Below are 18,361 nucleotides of genomic sequence, written 5' to 3' on the forward strand. Positions count from 1 at the left end.
CTGGGGGTGCGTGTGCCGCCTGCCCGGCGCTTTGGGGTGGGGGTGGGGTCTGTGCCGCCTGCCAGGTGCTCTTAGGCTGGAGGGACTCAGGGGACCCAGGGCTGGGGGGTGCTGGGCTTGGGAGGGGCAGAAGGGGGGAGCCTGAGGCAGAAGGGGGGCCAGGCCGGGTGCTAGCCTCCCCAAGCCCGTGGTTCACCCACCGCCCATGCTGCAACCACTGCCAGACTGCAGGTAGGCCTCGAGGCCACTTTAGGTGTTGGTGCTCAATGTGGTCAGGAACTCCATTTTATTCTTTTCCTGGGCATGTTTAGTTTTGACAAAAGAAGACTGAGGGGGACCTGATAACAGTCTTCAAATATATTAAGCAGCATTATAAAGGGGACGGTGATCAATTGTTCTCCATGTCCACTGAAGGAAGGACAGGTAGTAATGGGGTTAATCTGCAGGAGGGAAGATTTTGGTTAGATACTAGGAAAAACTTTATAACTATAAAGCTATAAAGCACTGGAATGGGCTTCCAAGGGAGGCTGCGGAATCCCCATCACTGGAGGTTTTTGAGAATAGATTGAACAAACACCTGAGAGCGATGGTCTAGGTTTACTTGGTCTTGCCTCACTCAGCACAAGGGGCTGGACTTGATGACTTCTAGAGGTCCCTTCCAGCCTTGCATTTCCATTATTCTGTGATAATCCCTGGCAATATGTGCCCAAACAAATTAATCCACCTCTCTTAGGGAAGGAAAAGAAAACAGACCTCACCAGCTCACAGGGTCCAGAGTCTTTGAAAACCTCTGCAGTTTCTATCAGGCCAGCTAATTGGAGAGCAATAAGACTTTGTTCTCGTTTTAAAATAATCAGCCTCAGCCCTTCAAGCAACAAAGCAGCTTTAGGCCCCTCCCACCCAGAGCAGCCTAACAAAGAACTAATTATGTAACCATTACATAAGCTGACACACCCACCCACCCCAGCACACATATACAACCACTCTTTCCTGGTCCCCCGAAAGCTAGCAGGGCCAAGGGGACTACACAAGAAATCTCCCCCGCCCCTCCCCTTGAATAGATCATCATGCTGTATAGACAGCCAGCTCTACAACCAGTATCCATCACAGTTAGCCCTTTCACCTACGTCTGTGATCCGCTACATTTCATTCTTAGCTTTTGCTATCTTCCTCTTTTCTCTCACTCACATTCTCTTCTCTGTCCTGCATTTTTTGCTTCTCCAGGTACTCAGCTCTTTTCTAGTCACTCTACTTCCCCTTTCCTATTTTCCCCACTCAAGCCTACCTTCTGGCAGGGGCGGCGGCACCTTCCCAAAAGTGGGGGGGGCCCTGCCCCATCCCCTTCTTCCCCCCAAGGCCCCACCCCTGGCCAAGCCAGAAGCCGGGGAGCCTGCCCTCCCCAGCCCGTGTCCCCACTCCATCCCCTTCTTCCCCCCAAGGCCCCACCCCTGGCCAAGCCAGAAGCCGGGGAGCCTGCCCTCCCCAGCCCGTGTCCCCACCCCCCGGATTCCCCGCCCAGGGCAGGTGGAGGGACCCTCGCTCCCCACAGCTGCCCACGCGACTCTTACCCTGACCCAGCTCTGGCTTGGGGGTCCAGGCCTCGAAGCCACGGTAAGAGCCACCCGGGCAGCTGTGAGGAGCCATGAACCCTCACCTGCCCTGGGTGGGAGGTCCAGGAGGCCAGGACACGGGCCTGGGGCTGTTCTGCCCCCCCCCCCCCCCCCAGGCAAATGGAGGGTCTGCAGCTCCCCACAGCTGCTCAAGCTCCCCAGCTGGTCGGGGTCTGGGGGGAAAGAGGAGGGGTGGGGCCGGTGGTGAAAAGTGGACAGGCCAGGCCTCTCCACTTTCAGAAAGTTGGAGGGCCATGGCCCCCTGGCCCTCCCTGTTCTGGCACCCCTGCCTTGTGGGGACTGAACAGAGGACTGCAGAAAACAACTTTCAATGTCACTCCACTGGAGAAGTTTGCTAAAGAGCCAAGTGAGGCATCCCCTCACCCTGCAGGAGTAGCCCCATGCAGCTCAGAAGTCTGCAGTGCATAGCAAAGTCTTTGTTGCAGAGATGCAACTTGCAGAGACTACTGCTCCCAGCAGGCAATGCTTCATCTTGACCTCAGCTGGGCAAAGAAGTCGGTCACCACTGCTTAGGGACCCTAAACTCTGATCCCTTGCAAAGCAGGCAGCAAAGCAGGCAGCACAGCAGCCTCTCTTAGCATAGCCTACACCTTGCCCTCATTGACGAAAGAAATGAAGATTGTATGAAAAGCAATTATTAGAGGGTACATAACCTAATTCCCACTCACTCTCACTCCTCAGATTTGCACACAGTGTAGGCTGCTATAGCTTGTACCTTGCTATGAGTCACGATCACGGCTATACTCTGAGGCACAAAAGTGAATCTTCCAGTCTGCACATGCTCAAGCCCTGGAGCTTTCCTTCTGATGACTGATGCTTCCTCTGGCCTGTCACACAGCACACAGATCAACTCTGCTGTCCTCATTAGCACTGCTGACTTATCTAGGAGTTAACAACGCCAGGTCTCTCTTTTGTACCGGTCTCAAAAACTAGAGGCAAAGTAGGTTGGATGAGCGTAACAAACAACTTCACTTGCAGTTCTAGTAACACATTTTTCATTTATCTAGATATTTATAAAGTGATCACTCACTGTAGTATAAAGGCAGCATCCTTGGGGCCTGCAGAGAGAGGGAACAAGGTAGAGCGCTTTGTATAATAGGACTCCCATCTGGCTCAGGGATGGAGGGATAACATGTTAACAGGCTCTGAAGACTCTTCAGGACACAGTTATAGGGGTGGAAGTAAGCAAAGGGGAAATCTTGAAGGGAGAGGAGGAGCGTGATCTCCAAATTCCTTCTGGGTGTGAAGGAACCCACAACACTGGAAGTTTAAAATTTTTAAAAAAAAATTCCCTCTCTTTTTCTGAGTTTTTCATAGTGCATCAGTTGCAGATGATGTATGCTACACAAGAAAACTTATTTCCTGGCCCGAAAGAATCATTCACAAGTAAGAAGAACCAAACAGAAAAAAAGGAGACGAGAAGCAACACAAAAATGGAGAAGGAATGAAAAGGGCCAAGAGTGCTTAGAGGCAAACTGGAACATCAAAAGGCCAACTTTGGTGACAGACAATGTATCTTCTAACCCTGGGATTATGCAAGCAGAACCAGATCCCAGATATCCAAAAGCTCTTGTTCTGGCCCGGCCTCACTGCTGCATACACTAAAGAGACCCGAGTTACATAAACACTAAAGAGCACTTATATAAGCTTTTGTAGGAAACACACTTACAAACATCAACGCCCTGAGCTGAAGGAGGAAAGCAGGTAGCTGTTCCAGCCAAGACCAAGCTATGTATAACTACATCCATCCCATAACAGCTCCCGTCTTAGTCTAGGTGCTAGACAACAGTACTCCCAACACACAAAATTTGAAATGCATGCCACTGTTCAAATAACATCCTCTTCCTAATCTATGCCAAGAACCATGGTCTAATGGCTAGAGCCCAGGACTGAGAGCTAGGGAACCTGCTTTCTATTTCTAGCTTTGACACAGATGTACTGTCACCCCAACGGGGATGTTGTAAAGCTCAATTAAATATTCACATAGTGCTTTGTGATCCTCAGATGGAAGGACCCAGAGAAATGCAGGGCTTTATTATCCAGCATCCCTATTATAAAATCTAGAATGTATCGACTTTTATAATCACTACCCTCAAAATATTAAATGCAACCACCCTCTCATACACACACAATTCAGGCACTAGCCAATACACCCCAAAATCCTGGAACTGTCCTCCATCATCTAGTATTAACCCATCTGTGATTCACTCACATTTGTCCTTCCAATCATCCTCCTCCACACCCAATTTAGTTAGACAAAACTAACGTCTGCATGACTCCAATGCTATAAAGCCAGGAAATGTTTCAGTCTCCAGAGCCGAGAAGTTTTCAGCAAGCTGCTACTTCAGTAACTGTATGTAGGAAGGCACTGAAACCTCGCCTTCTTGTTAGCCCAGTTAACCAGTATCCTAGTAACCCAGGATATATTTCTTAAACTAGGCTGCCAAAAATTAGGTATCAAAATAAAAAGTGACCTGATTTTACACAGAGCACCTACTGACTTCAATGGAAGTTCAGAACCTCTAAAAATAAGGCCATTTTCATTTAAATGCTTAAATATGGATCTAGGCAGCCAAGTTGAAAATTTCAGCCCCAGTAAACAGAAATATTCCTCGGCTTATCTTGTGTCCTGCAAGGTGGGTCAGTCTTGAAACTACCATTATTTTTGTAGATCCATGTAATATTCAGGGGCTTGGAAAACAGGATGAGCAGAGAAGGTGAGGGAGCAGGCATTTTGCCTTATGCAATGATTACATAAGGATTAGTTTACTGTAGGAGGTTGGGAGTCATGGTATTAATTTTATACTAGGATAGCCTCAGGGTAATGAGAGATAATAAAGAGGGGATTATTGCTGCCACACGCTTCCAAGGCCACCAAAACAGCAAAAAAAGCAACTACAGCAAATAGAACTTTATGCTAATCTTTGCTCCCAGCCCTCACCACAGCCTCATTCAGGGCTTGTTTAGAAAAAAGGATATTTAATCTTGATCAGTGTTTAAAGAGCTGCATGAAAGACAATCCCTTCACAAAGTATCCTTCAGTGTCTGAGTGCCCCTTTGCCATCACTGGTATTGTTTATGGTGGCAATGGTGCAATGGAAGAATGGTGAAACAATAATACCTGGCACTTACATAGCATTTTATGTCAAAGGGCTTTAACAAGCATTAATCGATCCTCAGGATAGCTATGTGAAGCAGGTAAATATCATGCCTATTTTACAGACAGGGAAAATGAGGCAATGAAATTAGGAAGCTTCCCTGAAGCCAGAGTCAGTATCAGAGCGGAGATGAGAACTCCTGAATTCCTAGCCCTGGTCCTACACTCAGACCACTAGACTAGGCTTCCTTCCTTAAACATAATTTTTACTGGAAAAATGGATATGGTATTTAGAATTAAAAAACCCACAGACCTCCAACTCAATTGCCACTTTCTGCTTCAGTCCATAAAATAATTTCAGGGGAATTCTTATGGACTTTGTTTAATTAGAAAGACTTCACTTGAAGAAAGATGCAAATTCAAGAGTCTGAGTCACTGTGTCATTGCTGTGCCTTAGCATTTCTCCTGTTCTCCGCGGCCAGAAGAATAACAGAAAGCACCTTGAAAAGCTGAATAAGATTGGGATGAAACATCAGAGCTTGGAGAACTATTTGTTTCTGGGTTCATTCCTAAAATATTGGTGCTGTTCAGCATACTCTGAGACAGGAGCATTGAACCAAGCTGACACAGAACACAAAAGGGCTGCAAAAGTGTTCAGTGATCAGAAGAATCACATCAGTCAAAGCCTGAAGAAGCAGCCATGATGTCAAGAGGAGACATCACTATCTACCCCAGACCCATAACATTTAAGATAGGAACAATTGGCTCAATAGCTTCCACAAAGAAAACGGTGTTCCCACGACAAGCACTGGTCGTGCACTGGGCTCACTGAAGGGAGATATTACAGTCAGCGCTGCCATCACAGAGAAGGGGTCTTGTGGTCTGGTTTTTTCGTTAGCAGTCAGTCATTTACCCTACATGATGATATACTCAGCTGAAAAAGGGTGCAGACAGTGTACAGTAACACCACAAAATTTCACCACATGGTGGTACCATACAAATTTGTAAAATTTCCAGATCCAAAAACATGTTACAAAATGCAGCGCTGACAACTGGTAACACAAATGCTGTGTGTCCAGCACATACTGGTTGATCTACCCCTAAAGAGCAGTGTATTGAATTAGACCAATCAAGAGCCACGTGAGAGAGAGAGAGAGGAGAGGAAGCACCAATCTGTGCAGAACCAAACTCAGGAGTTAGGATATCTGAGTTCTATTCCTAGCTCTGCCACTGACACATTGTGTGATCTTGTGCAAATTACCTAACCTCTCTGTGCCTGAGCTTTTCCCCACTATTAAATGGGGGTAAGGGTGATTCCCTACCTCACAGGGGTAACTGTAAGGCTGAATTGTTTTCAAGGCACTTTGAGATCCTGAGATGGAAAGTGGCTACAAAACGTAAAGTATCACTGATGAGGATTATTAAAATTTAGTACGCACACAGTGTTCGATCTCTGATCAGGGCTTTATGCCAATACAAATAAATAAGAATGGGAAACTATTCTAACTTAACTTCGTGAAGCATCCTAGAATTTTATTCCCCCCCCCCATACCTCCCCCACACACACACGACGCAGGAAACCCAAGTCCTGAGGATCCTCTAAATGAATCCTTCCCAAAAACTTGTACCATTGCAAACATCCTTGCCATTGGAGAGGGACTGCTCCAGAACACACCAGCCGGATAGGGACTGCTGCAGAACACAAGCAAAATGCTCCCTCAACCCTCAGAGCTGTCTGTGCTCTGACAGCCTGGAATCTAGGACAGAGCTCAAGCCTCAAACTCCAATCCCTGTGTTATACGATGCTGTGCAGGACTAATCTGTGGTCTTGCCCTAGCTTTCATAACTTTCACCAACTAGATCTTTCCATTTATAATTCTTGGTTTTACTCTAACCCGGAGCTCTCCTCATCTCTAATCTGTAACCTCAAGTGTATCACCATTGAAACCACCTTCCCTTCTTATGTTTTCCCCATCTTAAGCTCTGTTACCCTACATCGGGTTGCATAAATCATTTATATGTTCCATATTCCTAGTATATCCAAGTCATTCTGAACTTAATCCCCTTCCCTTTTCTATCCATGCCCTCCCTTCCAGATTTGGTTAACTCATCCTGCCTGCACAGTCACTGTTCCAGATAAAACGCATATAAAGTGAACAAAATGGATTCTAATAAGACTTCATGAGGCTGTTTACTGGTCAGACACACACTGAACTGCTTGCTTTTACTCCAAACGAGGACCACACGCATGGGGCCCTATGAATGATAGGGAACTTAAAGGTGGACCCTGAAGAGTCCATTGTCTCCTTTACATGAGGTTCATGAGATAGAGCAATAGATCCCATAACCTATATCCTTCCGGTGGGGTAAGAAGAAAAGAGCTCTATCTTTGATATAGGGCCCACCTGATACTAAAACCAAAATGTAGTACAGTAAGTGTGAATGGCTAAAAGAGAAGTTTCTCTCAAATGTTACTTCTTCACATTAGAGACCAATTTTAGAGGCTCCATCTCAATGAAGCAAACTATATGTCGATATTCCCTAGCACATCCCCCTTAATGGGAGTGGGAAAACAAAGAAAAAAAGCGCTGAGCAGTTCTCAGCAACCAGACACAAATTAGAGACTGCTAGGAAATAGGGAATGGTGCTAGAGAGATCATATATTGCTTGACCAGTGACCTGAGGTATTGCAGTTGTCAGCAAGGGTTTAACAAGTAGCAAGTGGCTTCAATATGTTATCACCATCCTCTCTCAGCAAGTATTTCACTAACATGTGTTCTTAGAACTCCATCAGGAACAGAGGAAAAAGCAAGAAATGCATCAAAAAAGTGAAAAGGACAGAGGATACTGAAAATATGACATCCTTGTTCACTAAATAACTACTCCTACAACTCAAAGAGCTGCAGAAACTAGAGCTGTGATCCCGTCAGACAGATACAGGAGGTTTTATTACTTCCTTTACTAAAAACGTCAATTTTACAAACAAAACCAGTAATGCAAATAAATAAACAAATAATACTACGCAAGGAACATTTTTCTTAAATTTGCTCAGTCAGAATTATATGTGCATTGAAAGGCCCTGAAAACTGAGCCAAATTCATCACTGTCAGACAAATGCCAAATCAAAAACCGTGCCTCGCAAAACTCCCTTGGATCCCAAGTGAGCGATTCTAGGGGGCGCTCTCCAAGTATCAAATGCCATATCCCAACATGGAGGTATTAAAATGAATAGTGTCACCATAAAGAAGTAAAAGAAAGACAAAAAAACAAAAAACCCTGCATCTTACCTGGAAACTGCTGAGACTCATCCAAGAGTAACATGCTGCTCACTGTACTCTGCTGACTGAGGCAAGATCTCTGTCAGTGACCGAGTAGCTGGTTCAGCGTTTTACCGGCAGGTCAATATGGCAAGAAGTTATCAGCCTCCTCAGCTATTCTAGTCTCAGGGTCCTCAGGCCAAAAGTTTCTAGTCACTCCCAACAGTTTGTTATCTCTGCCAGGAGCACAGTAAGAACTAAAGATGCTCTGTTAGCTTTGTGAATGTGTAACTGGGAAAATGCCCTGTGACAAAGTAGTCCAGGGCGGAACACAGGCTAAGTAAAATCCTGGTGCTTCATATTCCTGAAAATAACTTTGGTAAATAGTACTTAGTGCTCTGTTCCACAAGCCCGGTGTGTGGGAATCTGTGAGCATATATCCTCCAGAACTCAGCTGTGGCTGAGTGGGGTCACTGTTCTAATACTGGTTAAATATGCCTGGTTTCTAGCCTCAGTAGAAGTGTCACTATCTCCCTCCCTTGCTCAGATACTCAAACTGCACAGCCCAGCGTAAGGTAGGCACTGGATAGCTAGGAACCAATCACCAGAACTGTTCTGTCCTGTTAGCTTGGGATCAGCACATGTGCTAAGTCAGAGGCAGTAACCCCAGCCGCTCTTGAGAAAGGGGAAGGTTTTAAAAGGCAGAAGAAGAGCATGTAAGTGAGGTGCGTGTGTGTATGCGGGCAGGCGTCTCTTCTCTCTCTGGTGGCTTGAGCAGCAAAGTTGCACGCTGCTCAGATCTGATCCCATTCACTCTGCCTGCAATCCGTTTCAACTAACAGCAGCTGAGGCGCAGACCAGAATAAAACAAAACTCCTTACATAACCATTCAAACTCAACTGGGGCCCCACAGAGGGGGAATTCCAACAGGCAACAGGAAATCTACAGCCAGAGATGCACAGAATCTCAACTATACACCAGAGATGATCAGGGCAAAGGGAAAAGGGGAAATTAGAAAATAAGTAGTCTTTGGCTTTGGGAAGAGTTTTGTTATCTGTGATTTTGCTAACTGCTCACATGGTGTTTGCTAACCTAAAACAGACCACGCAAGTGAAACTGGAAGACTGGAAAAAATAACTCAGGAACCTGTAACCTTCTTACACAACAACAGACAACAGAGTAACCTGTTTATTTTTTCCTTACATTAACATGTTTTATACCATACCCCGCGAAGGATCTGAACACAATGAAAATGCCACTAATAAGATTTGGGGGGTTGTAAGAGACAGACCTTTAGTGTTTTCCCCAGGAATTGAAATTACGGGGGGTGTTCGAATATACGGGGGGGGGGGGGGAGCGAGAGTGAGGACCGATGAGGGTTGAGACTGCAAGGATGAAGGTGGGCTGTATGGCATCATAATAAAAACTGAAAAATGTTTCACAACCATTTTATTAGATTTAACTCATGTTTTAAAATCACCCCAGAAATTAAAGTTGGCTACTCAAGCCTACTATGAAGCACAACATCTACATCCTTCTTTGTTTCTTGTTGTAATTTTTTTACAACTCTTTGGTGTCTTCTTGTGTGTCCGTTACTTCCAGTTCTTCATGATATGCTCATGATCAGGCAGAAGGCGACTTCTTTCAGAACACAAAATTCTATTCAATGAGGAAAAAGAATGCTCAACTGTAGCTGTTGTGACTGGGAGTAGCAAGAGATGAATTCCTACTTCTTTCATCCCAGGAAACATAGCACAAAGATTGGGTCGAACCACTAGTGATGATAAAGAAGAAGTTGAAGTTAAATCTTCATTAGTTCGTTGTATGATATTCCTCTGTGTTCAAAATTTTCTATTCTGTCATGATCACATGGCAGCCCCATTCTGGTAGTGCCTCACTCCACTCAACTGTAGGTGTTTTATAAGACAGGTATCTATAAAAGCTACATGGAGGTGGAGTAGAATCCAGAAATCGCTATTGTAGATTTGTAAGAATCAAGTCTGTGTACTTTTTCAGCTGCCTTAAACACTTCTTGTCATCGTCACTTATGGAGTCAATATAAGTACCTTCATTAGTCAACTTCTGGACTGAAGTCTTTGTTTTTTCCAGTACATTTTCAATGGATATTTCTGATTGATCCAAGGGTAGCTTCTATTGATGGACAGAGATCTATTACTGTTGTAGCAGATGCCTGGATGACATTGTTTAATGACCCAAGTGGTTTCAACAGTAGACTTACAAGAGAGAAAATGGCGATAGTCTTCTCTGAACTTAGTAACAAAAGTAGCCCACCAACCTCACTACTTAGATCTGTCCTATCTTGTTGGATACTTTCCAAAGCCAGTAATAACGGTTGCAGTAATTTTAAGACAACAGCCAAGAATCGCTCATGAGAAAGCCAGCAGGTTTTCCCAGGTTTGTCTAATTAGAACTTCAGTCCCAGTGTATCTTCTATTTGTTTCCAAGACATTCAGTCCTTTTAATTTTTTTTTTCTTTTTTTTTTTTTCAGCAAGAGTCCAAGAGTATAAAGAAGCCATTACATTTATAGCTTTTAATGAAGATTCTGCAGCTCGTACTAGCGCTAGCTGGAGTACATGGCCTCTGCAGTGTGTATAGGAGAGATTAGGGTTACACTTTTCTCTCAGCAAAGCTTGTGATCCACCATGTCTTCCAGAGAAGTTTGCAGCTCCATCAAATGCATAAGCAGCCATCTGTTTGGGGTTCAATTTACAAGCATTTAACTCTTCTAAGATGTCACAGATGCAGCTGATGGTGTTATCTTCTATAACCTGAACATCTAAACTGTATCTACTAGCCTATCACGGACAACAAGATAACATACGCAATGACGTAATACTTGATGCGTATTTGCATTGGTGCATTCATCAGCCATGTATGCACATTTTTTGAATATGGTGAGAGAGTTCTTCACTTTTTCAGCTGCTGAGTCTTTCATTGTTGTACCGCATGCTTCTAGAGAGTCAGCTGAGTTGTTTTTTCCAGAAAGATAGCGAGCATTTGCCAGTCTTGTTTGAAACCAGTGTCCAACTTCAGGATTAACAAGTGACAATGCACTTAACACTGACCTCCAGTTTGCAGTGTGTGGTATCTCTTGCTTAAAAAGAAAGTATGATGCAACAGCCATGTTGGTTCACATAAACTGAGTTGTGTCTCCAGCATTCTTAACAGTCTCATTAAGTTCTTCTAAAATTGGCTTTGGCAGTGACTGGCTTATAAGGCTTTCTGCATGTTGATGCAGTCCAGATGCATGGCGTTTTCCAGCCTTTTCATATAGGTTGTCAGTATTGGCTTAGCTGATCAGTCTGGCAAACCAAGCTCCTCCAATTTTACTATATAAATCCATGATATGCCCACATCTTGAGTACTACGTGCAGTTCTGGTCACCCTTCTCAAAAAAGATATATTGAAATTGGAAAAGGTGCAGAGAAGAGCAATAAAAATGAGTAGGGGCATGGAACAGCTTCCATATGAGGAGAGATTAAAAAGACTGGAACTGTTCAGCTTGGGAAAGAGACAACTAAGGGAGATATGACAAAGGCTTATAAAATCTTGACTGGTGTGGAGAAAATGAATAAGGAAGTATTATTTACCCCTTCACTTAACACAAGAACCAGGGTTCAACCCAATGAAATTAATAGGCAGCAAGTTTAAAACAAACAAAACTAAGTATTTCTTCACACAACAGACAGTCACCCATGGAACTTTTTGCCAGGGATGTTGTGAAGGCCAAAATTATAACAGGGTTTAAAAAAAGAACTAGATAAGTTCATGGAAGTTAAGTCCATCAGTGGTTATTAACAAGGATGGACAGGGATGCAACACCATCTCTCTCTCTAAACAGGAGAGAGGGGCAGTCAAATAGTGCCTGTGACTCTTAGGTAAAGCCCACACCACCAAGCAAAACACCTGTGCCCCACCCTCTCTCTCTCTCTCTCTCAACTAGGATACGGCATCCAAACCTCCTGCTTAGGGAGTGCAGTTCAGTTGCGGGTGACCAGTGCTTAATTTGTAATGAAAGAAGTGCCGGAGCTTAAGCAAGTTTGTTACTTTCATAACTGATGTGGCAAGCCCAAAGATCCCCGGGCTATGAACTGCTAAGCCTAGAGGTGCTGGGCTCAGCCCTGGCAAGCCCTCACACACATTAAGCACTGAGGAAGACTCCCTCATTCAGGCAGGCTAAGTACAGTTCTGCTGCCTTTTACTCATACAATAAGGATAACAACATTTCATGACCCCCACATTTAAAGTGAATGTTTAAAATTAAATATACACAAGTTAAGAGGGAAGGTACTGTACATCTGGGGTCAGGCTTGGGTTATGAGGGATTACAGGTATCGGTTGCAAGGGTGAAGAGATACATACATATCACATAACCGGCATAGACCCAGATCGGGGTGCAAGAGTTTTTAAAGTGTCAGTGGATAAGTGGGCTCCGGTACGCCACCAATAGAATGAATAAGGAGTCCAAGTCAGTATCGGTGTAGCAGATAAGTACATGGGTGGGGTGCATCCCTTGGCCTGTCAGAGAAGGAAGTGGATTATTTCCCTGGTCAGCGGTCTCAGTTACTCAGTGTGGTATTGGCGGTGTCCTGTGATGTGTTCCGTATAAAAGTCTCTGGACCACCTGATGGTGTCGGACACCATGAGCTGTCTCATGAGCCAGGCGTAGCGTCAACCGACTCCGCACGCTCTCAGAACCGGCTCGTTGTGGGGGTCCCACGAGACCAGGGCTCCCACGATCAGGGCATGTATCTGGACCTCGTAGCCCTGGGCGCTCGGCCAGCGGGGTGTACTTTGACGCCTTCCGTGCTTGGGTTTCGTGGAGGGCCGGTGACCGGTTTTCAAAAGGCACTGTGACGTCTACAATGAGGACCTTCTTCTTTTCTGCGTCCGTCACGACGATGTCGGGTCGCAGTCTGCTGTCTGTCCCGGGGATGGCGGAGTCGAGGGTGATCTTCCCCAGGGACGGCAGGATGGCTTTCACCAGCCGGTTTTGGATGGTGTTGTGGCGGTGCCGCCAGGCTCCGGAGTGCTGTTTGCATCCACACAGGACATGGGGCAGGGTCTCGTTTGCGTAACCGCACTTCCTGCAGCACTTGTCCCGGTTGCCGTGGCGGATGGCTCCGTTGAGGGGAACACAGTTGAGTCGGGCCCTGTGGACGAACCGTCAGTCGGCGAACCTGGTGAAGCTGCCCCCAGAAAGGAAGTGGTTGCTGGTGTCCCACTTGCTGGACACCTCGAACACCTTGCCCTGGTCCGGCTTCCGATTGAGGTTCTCGGCATAGTGGCAGCGGATGGCTTCTTTCAGGGACCTTTCCAACATAGCTCTGGCGGTCGGGGTGACGATGGTGTAGTCCGGGGTCTTTACGCGTGGCACCAGTATTCCCAGCTCCCAGCGCTCCTCGCACCATTTCCAGCAGCAGCCGATCTTCTTACCCAGGCGTCTCGAGGCGTTGCAGGTGCGGGACCAGAGAGAGGAGGTCTCCCCCCTCTCTCCCGAACTCAGCCTCCAGGGAGCTGCTGAGGTAAGTGGCAACGTCCTGCTCGGAGGGGGCCCTGGCGATGCGTTTCCTGACCACGCCCTGTACGGCCTCCTGCGCGATGCTCCTCACTGTCGGGTCCGGGCACGTCAGGAGGCGAAAGGTGTGGGTCATCACCGCCACGTCGCACAGGTCACCCATCCGAGGTAAGTTGGCGCCGCCCTGCCAGAGGGAAATGTAGATGATGTCCGTGCTGGCCCTCTGGGGAAGGTGGAACCACTTCTTCACCAGCTGTCTGATGGTGTTGTCGGCCTTGTTCAGGGGTACCTTGGCTACGGCCGATCCCCTGAGGACAAAGGAGATGCAGGGGATCAGGAAGGCATTGAGGGCGTTGATCTTTTGCCAGGGGGCGAGCAGGGAGGAGTCGATTTGGGCCGTGTCTCACAGGATCTCCGCGATGGTGTCTTTGGGGGTCTGTCGGACGCGGACTCCTGTGGGTGTGCCGAGGTGTTGGTATACCTCTCCCTCTTCGAGGGAAGTCATGGACTCGCCCTGGATCAGGAACCGTGACAGCCGGACCAGCGCCCTGGTGCCACCGTCCACCTGGAGGGAGGTGCACTTTTTGGGGTTGAAGCGGAGGCCCATTGTAACCCAACACCAGCCAAAATTGATCACTTGGGCAGCACAGCTCTGTCTGCTGGATACTTAGGCAGAGTAGGTGTGTTCATGTAAATACAGTCTGATCCTGAAGCCTCTACACTCACTCCTGGCTCATCACTAGCTGTCAGGGGAGAGCTCATTCAGACCTTGCTTACAAATCATAATTTGAAATTATAAGGTAGGCCAATATAGCCAAAGCAAATGCACCGACACTGTCATAAATAACAGCTGTATGAGGAAGCTAGTCTTTGTTCAAACTTTTCAAACCCATTATGATTTCTCAGGTACAAGTATTTTCTCATATACTGTATATGCTTTTAAAGTGTGTATTAATGTTTCAATTTCAATTCAAATTTCCAACCAAAGACTAATTGGCAACACTGCATGTAACTTGGGGAGGGGGGGTGCTGGGGAAATTCAGGGGGGTGTACATCCCCTCTGGGGGGGCCTGGGGAAATCCCACTCACCTCTTCTCCTCACACACAGGAAAGTCACTCCTCTGTACTAGCAGGGCTGTCACACCACAACACTGGTGACAGGAGGGAACAAGTGCTTTCACGGCTATGTTTGACACCCTACACAGCTAATGATTATGCATGACTAACCTTGCTACAGAGACCTTCTTCATGTCAGATTCCATTCACAGAAAAAAACAATCATTGTAGAAAGCAATGTGCCTGTGGGTGATGGACTGGAATGAAGCATCCACTGACTAGGGAACTCTTAAATTACTATAATACAAACAAAAACCTCATTCACTGAACATCTGATCATCTCAGACGTGATGTTATCACAAGAGACGGCAAGGCCCTTTTCTCAAAAAAGGTGGGAGTAGAAAGCATATACATTTCTTCTCTTGTTACTCAGCTACAGTTAAGCCCCTTGGTTTTCAGTTTAAACAGATTTTTACCGAAAAAAATCCCAGGTTTTACAAAAAGTATTATTCAGTTTTTGCTGATTTTTACCCTACTTTTGTATCATTCAAATATATTTTAAAAAATTGTTTTATTAGGAAAATACAATACATTGCATGATATATATGTACACCTCTACCTCGATACAACGCTGTCCTCGGGTGCCAAAAAATCTTACCGCGTTATAGGTGAAACCGCGTTATATCGAACTTGCTTTGATCCGCCGGAGTGCGCAGCCGCCCCCCCCCCCCCCGGAGCACTGCTTTACCGCGTTATATCAGAATTTGTGTTATATCGGGTCGCGTTATATCGGGGTAGAGGTGTATTACGATAATACATTAGTCTCTGTGTATATGCAAAGCTGTCTGTTGAAGTAAGGATATGTATTAGTCTAGAACAGGGGTCGGCAACCTACGGCACGCGTGCCAAACACGGCACGCAAGCCGATTCTGAGTGGCACGCAGCTCCCCATATGCGGTCCCGGTCCCAGCACCACTCAGCCCCCCCGCCCCCCGCTCTCCCCTGCGGGGGCAGGAGGCAGAAGCTTGGTTCTGCGGCAGCCAAGCTTCCCCCCTCCCCCGCTTCTTCCCCCAGCGTGGTGCTTTCCTGCCCCGCCTCCTCTCCGTCCCTGGCCAATCAGCTGATGGCCCTAGCGAGGGGGAGGGGGAAGAGCGGCAGCGTGCACACAGCTCCGTAGAGGAGGCAGAGAGAGGTAGGGACGGAGCCTAGGGGAAGGGGGTGGAACAGGGCATATCCCTTCCAGGGGGGGCTGGGAGCACCCCCACACACACACCCAGCCCTCTGCCCTGAACCCCCACACCCCAACACACACCCAGCCTTCTGTCCTGCACCCCCACAGCCCCATCCCTCTGCCCTGAACCCCCCAAACACACTCAGCCTTCTGCTCTGCACCCCCATACCTCCAGCCCTCTGCCCTGCACCCCCACACCCCAACACACGCCCAGCCTTCTGCCCTGCATGCCCACACACACCCAGCCCTCTGCCCTGAACCCCCCACACCCCAACACACACCCAGCCTTCTGCCCTACACCCCCCACACACGCCAGCCCTTTGCCCTGATGCCCCCCCACACACACCCCAGCCTTCTGCCCTGCACCCCCTCCCCCAGCCCTCTGCCCTGACCCCTGAAACACCCACCCCCAGGTCTGGGGTCCCGGCCGCAGGTCCTACTCAGCCCGCTGCCGGTCTAGGTGAACAGAACCCCAGGCTGGCAGCGAGCTGAACAGTCTGGTGGCGTAAGATCAGCATTTTAATTTAATTTTAAATGACGCTTCTTAAACATTTTGAAAATCTTGTTTACTTTACATACAATAGTTTAGTTATATAATATAGATTTATAGAAAGAGACCTTCTAAAAACGTTAAAATGTATTACCGGCACGTGAAACCTTAAATTAGAGTGAATAAATGAAGACTCGGCACACCACTTCTGAAAGGTTGCCTACCCCTGGTCTAGAAGATACACACAATAAACAAACAGGCATGCACGTGTGCGCATCTGAATCTCATGCCCATCACATACACATTTCAAGTTGTTAGTAGATAACGGTTTAAAGATGTGACACACTAAAATGGGAAGAAAAGGAAAATCTGAATCAGAATACATTTCAGAACAAGGAAATATTCGAAAGTTTTCAAAAAACAAAAACTGGAGAAAAGGATGAAGTTGCATGTAAGCAGTGCAAATAGTGTGGCCCCATGTTTTAGTTCTGCAGCAAACCACATTGAATTCCATTAATCAAAGCATTAATCTACTGAATACTTTTTCCTCCTGTCCTTCCGTCAACCAAAATAAACCCTGATATTTACCTAGGAAAAAAAAAAAAAGTTTTTTTCCCCACCAATTTTCACCTGTTTTTGTTGTCGTAGTAATAAACACTGATAAATTCCCGGGAAAAATAAAATAAATTAAAAACTGAAAATGAAGGGCCCTAGCTACAGTGAAGAAAAATACTGTGGGGACATAATTTTAAGTCTTTCACTCTGTCAACTGAGAGTAGGGAGCACAAGAAACTAAACACTACAGCAGTATAATGCAACAATACGACCTCTAGAAAGGTGGCATGTCAAATCAGTTTGACAAAATGTCAACTATCTCTTCGTGAACAACAACAGTCCGCAACATGAAACAACTGGTAGACAATACTAGGAGAGGATCAGCAAGAGCAGACTGTGACTGAGAAATACCGGCATAGATATGCGGGGGGCTCCAGGAGTGGAATAGTATAATATGATCCATTTATTTAAGGACTGAAGTTCACTCAGAGGTCTGTTTCAGAAACGTGGGCAGTACCTACTGGCGCTATGTGCAATTACAGCCATTGGTATTAGGCATCTTATTTTCAATGGCATTCGAATTCAGTGAAGACTTAGAAGCATCAAAATATTTTTACAGCTTTGGAGTATATCACAACTTTGAAACATATTAGGACTGTATAGTAATTAGGACTTGCCTGTATACATCTTATTGAGAAGAAGTTATCAACTCGGTAAAAGGAGGAATTGGATGGTTCAAAGGCTAGGGAATGGGATGCAGAGCCTTTCATCTCCATGTAACTGATTCAAATCCAGCCCAGTCTTGTACTTCCTCCAGGAAAAGCTTGCAATGGCCAACAGGGACAAATATATTAGGAAAATTTAAACATGAGGCCGAGGCCTCTGCAGCAGGCCTTACAATACATGAATGGGATTGGTACAAGTGATCCAAGCATGAGCAGAAAGTCTGAGCAAACACATTTATGAAACTAGGAAGTAAGATTTAAAGGCAGACATCTGAATGACAAGAGGGCGGTTTCCACAACACGTTTGTTATAAGGATGCAACATCAGGAAAATGAAAGACTAATGCATCAAAGAAATAGGATGACCTAGGTCTTTCCTTTTCCATGGTTGAATAAACAGCACATTCCCTTCTGTGTCTTACAATGGAGAGTGGAAGTGAACTTTTCCATACAAGGCAAAGAACCAGTGTTGTCATTACCATTTACAATGACAAATATGCACCACATATCATCAGCACACTCAAGTAGAGTTCTCGTGCCAGAAACTGTCAGTTCATAAAATGATCTCTTCATGGGAGGTAATTTATTATAGATAAGCCCATTTACGGAATATCCTTTTGTGAGGCCAGTCTTGTCAGAGTAACTAGGAAATTGCTCCTCCACTAATTTCTTTGGATCCAATGTTTTTGTTATATCCCAACTGTATTACACAGACACACAGTAAGAAAGATCTCCACAGCTGGACAATGGCCATTTTACATAGTCTCTGCCAACTGTGAT

General features: G+C 46.1%; 1 protein-coding gene across 2 annotated transcripts in view; it reads right to left on the reverse strand.

Annotated features, from left to right (window-relative positions):
- RAD54L2 (RAD54 like 2) overlaps nucleotides 1–18,361 on the reverse strand; it is a 54,486-nt gene that overhangs the window by 29,115 nt on the left and 7,010 nt on the right. The window contains exon 2 of one of the 2 annotated variants that reach the window (XM_065407886.1): nucleotides 16,113–16,130. The exons of the other annotated variant lie outside the window; for it this stretch is intronic. Coding sequence (XP_065263958.1) covers nucleotides 16,113–16,130 — 18 coding nt within the window. The remainder of the gene's footprint in view (nucleotides 1–16,112; nucleotides 16,131–18,361) is intronic. 2 annotated transcript variants of the gene reach the window in all.

This window comes from Emys orbicularis, chromosome 7 (genome assembly GCF_028017835.1).
Source record: "Emys orbicularis isolate rEmyOrb1 chromosome 7, rEmyOrb1.hap1, whole genome shotgun sequence".
Classification (NCBI taxonomy): domain Eukaryota; kingdom Metazoa; phylum Chordata; order Testudines; family Emydidae; genus Emys; species Emys orbicularis.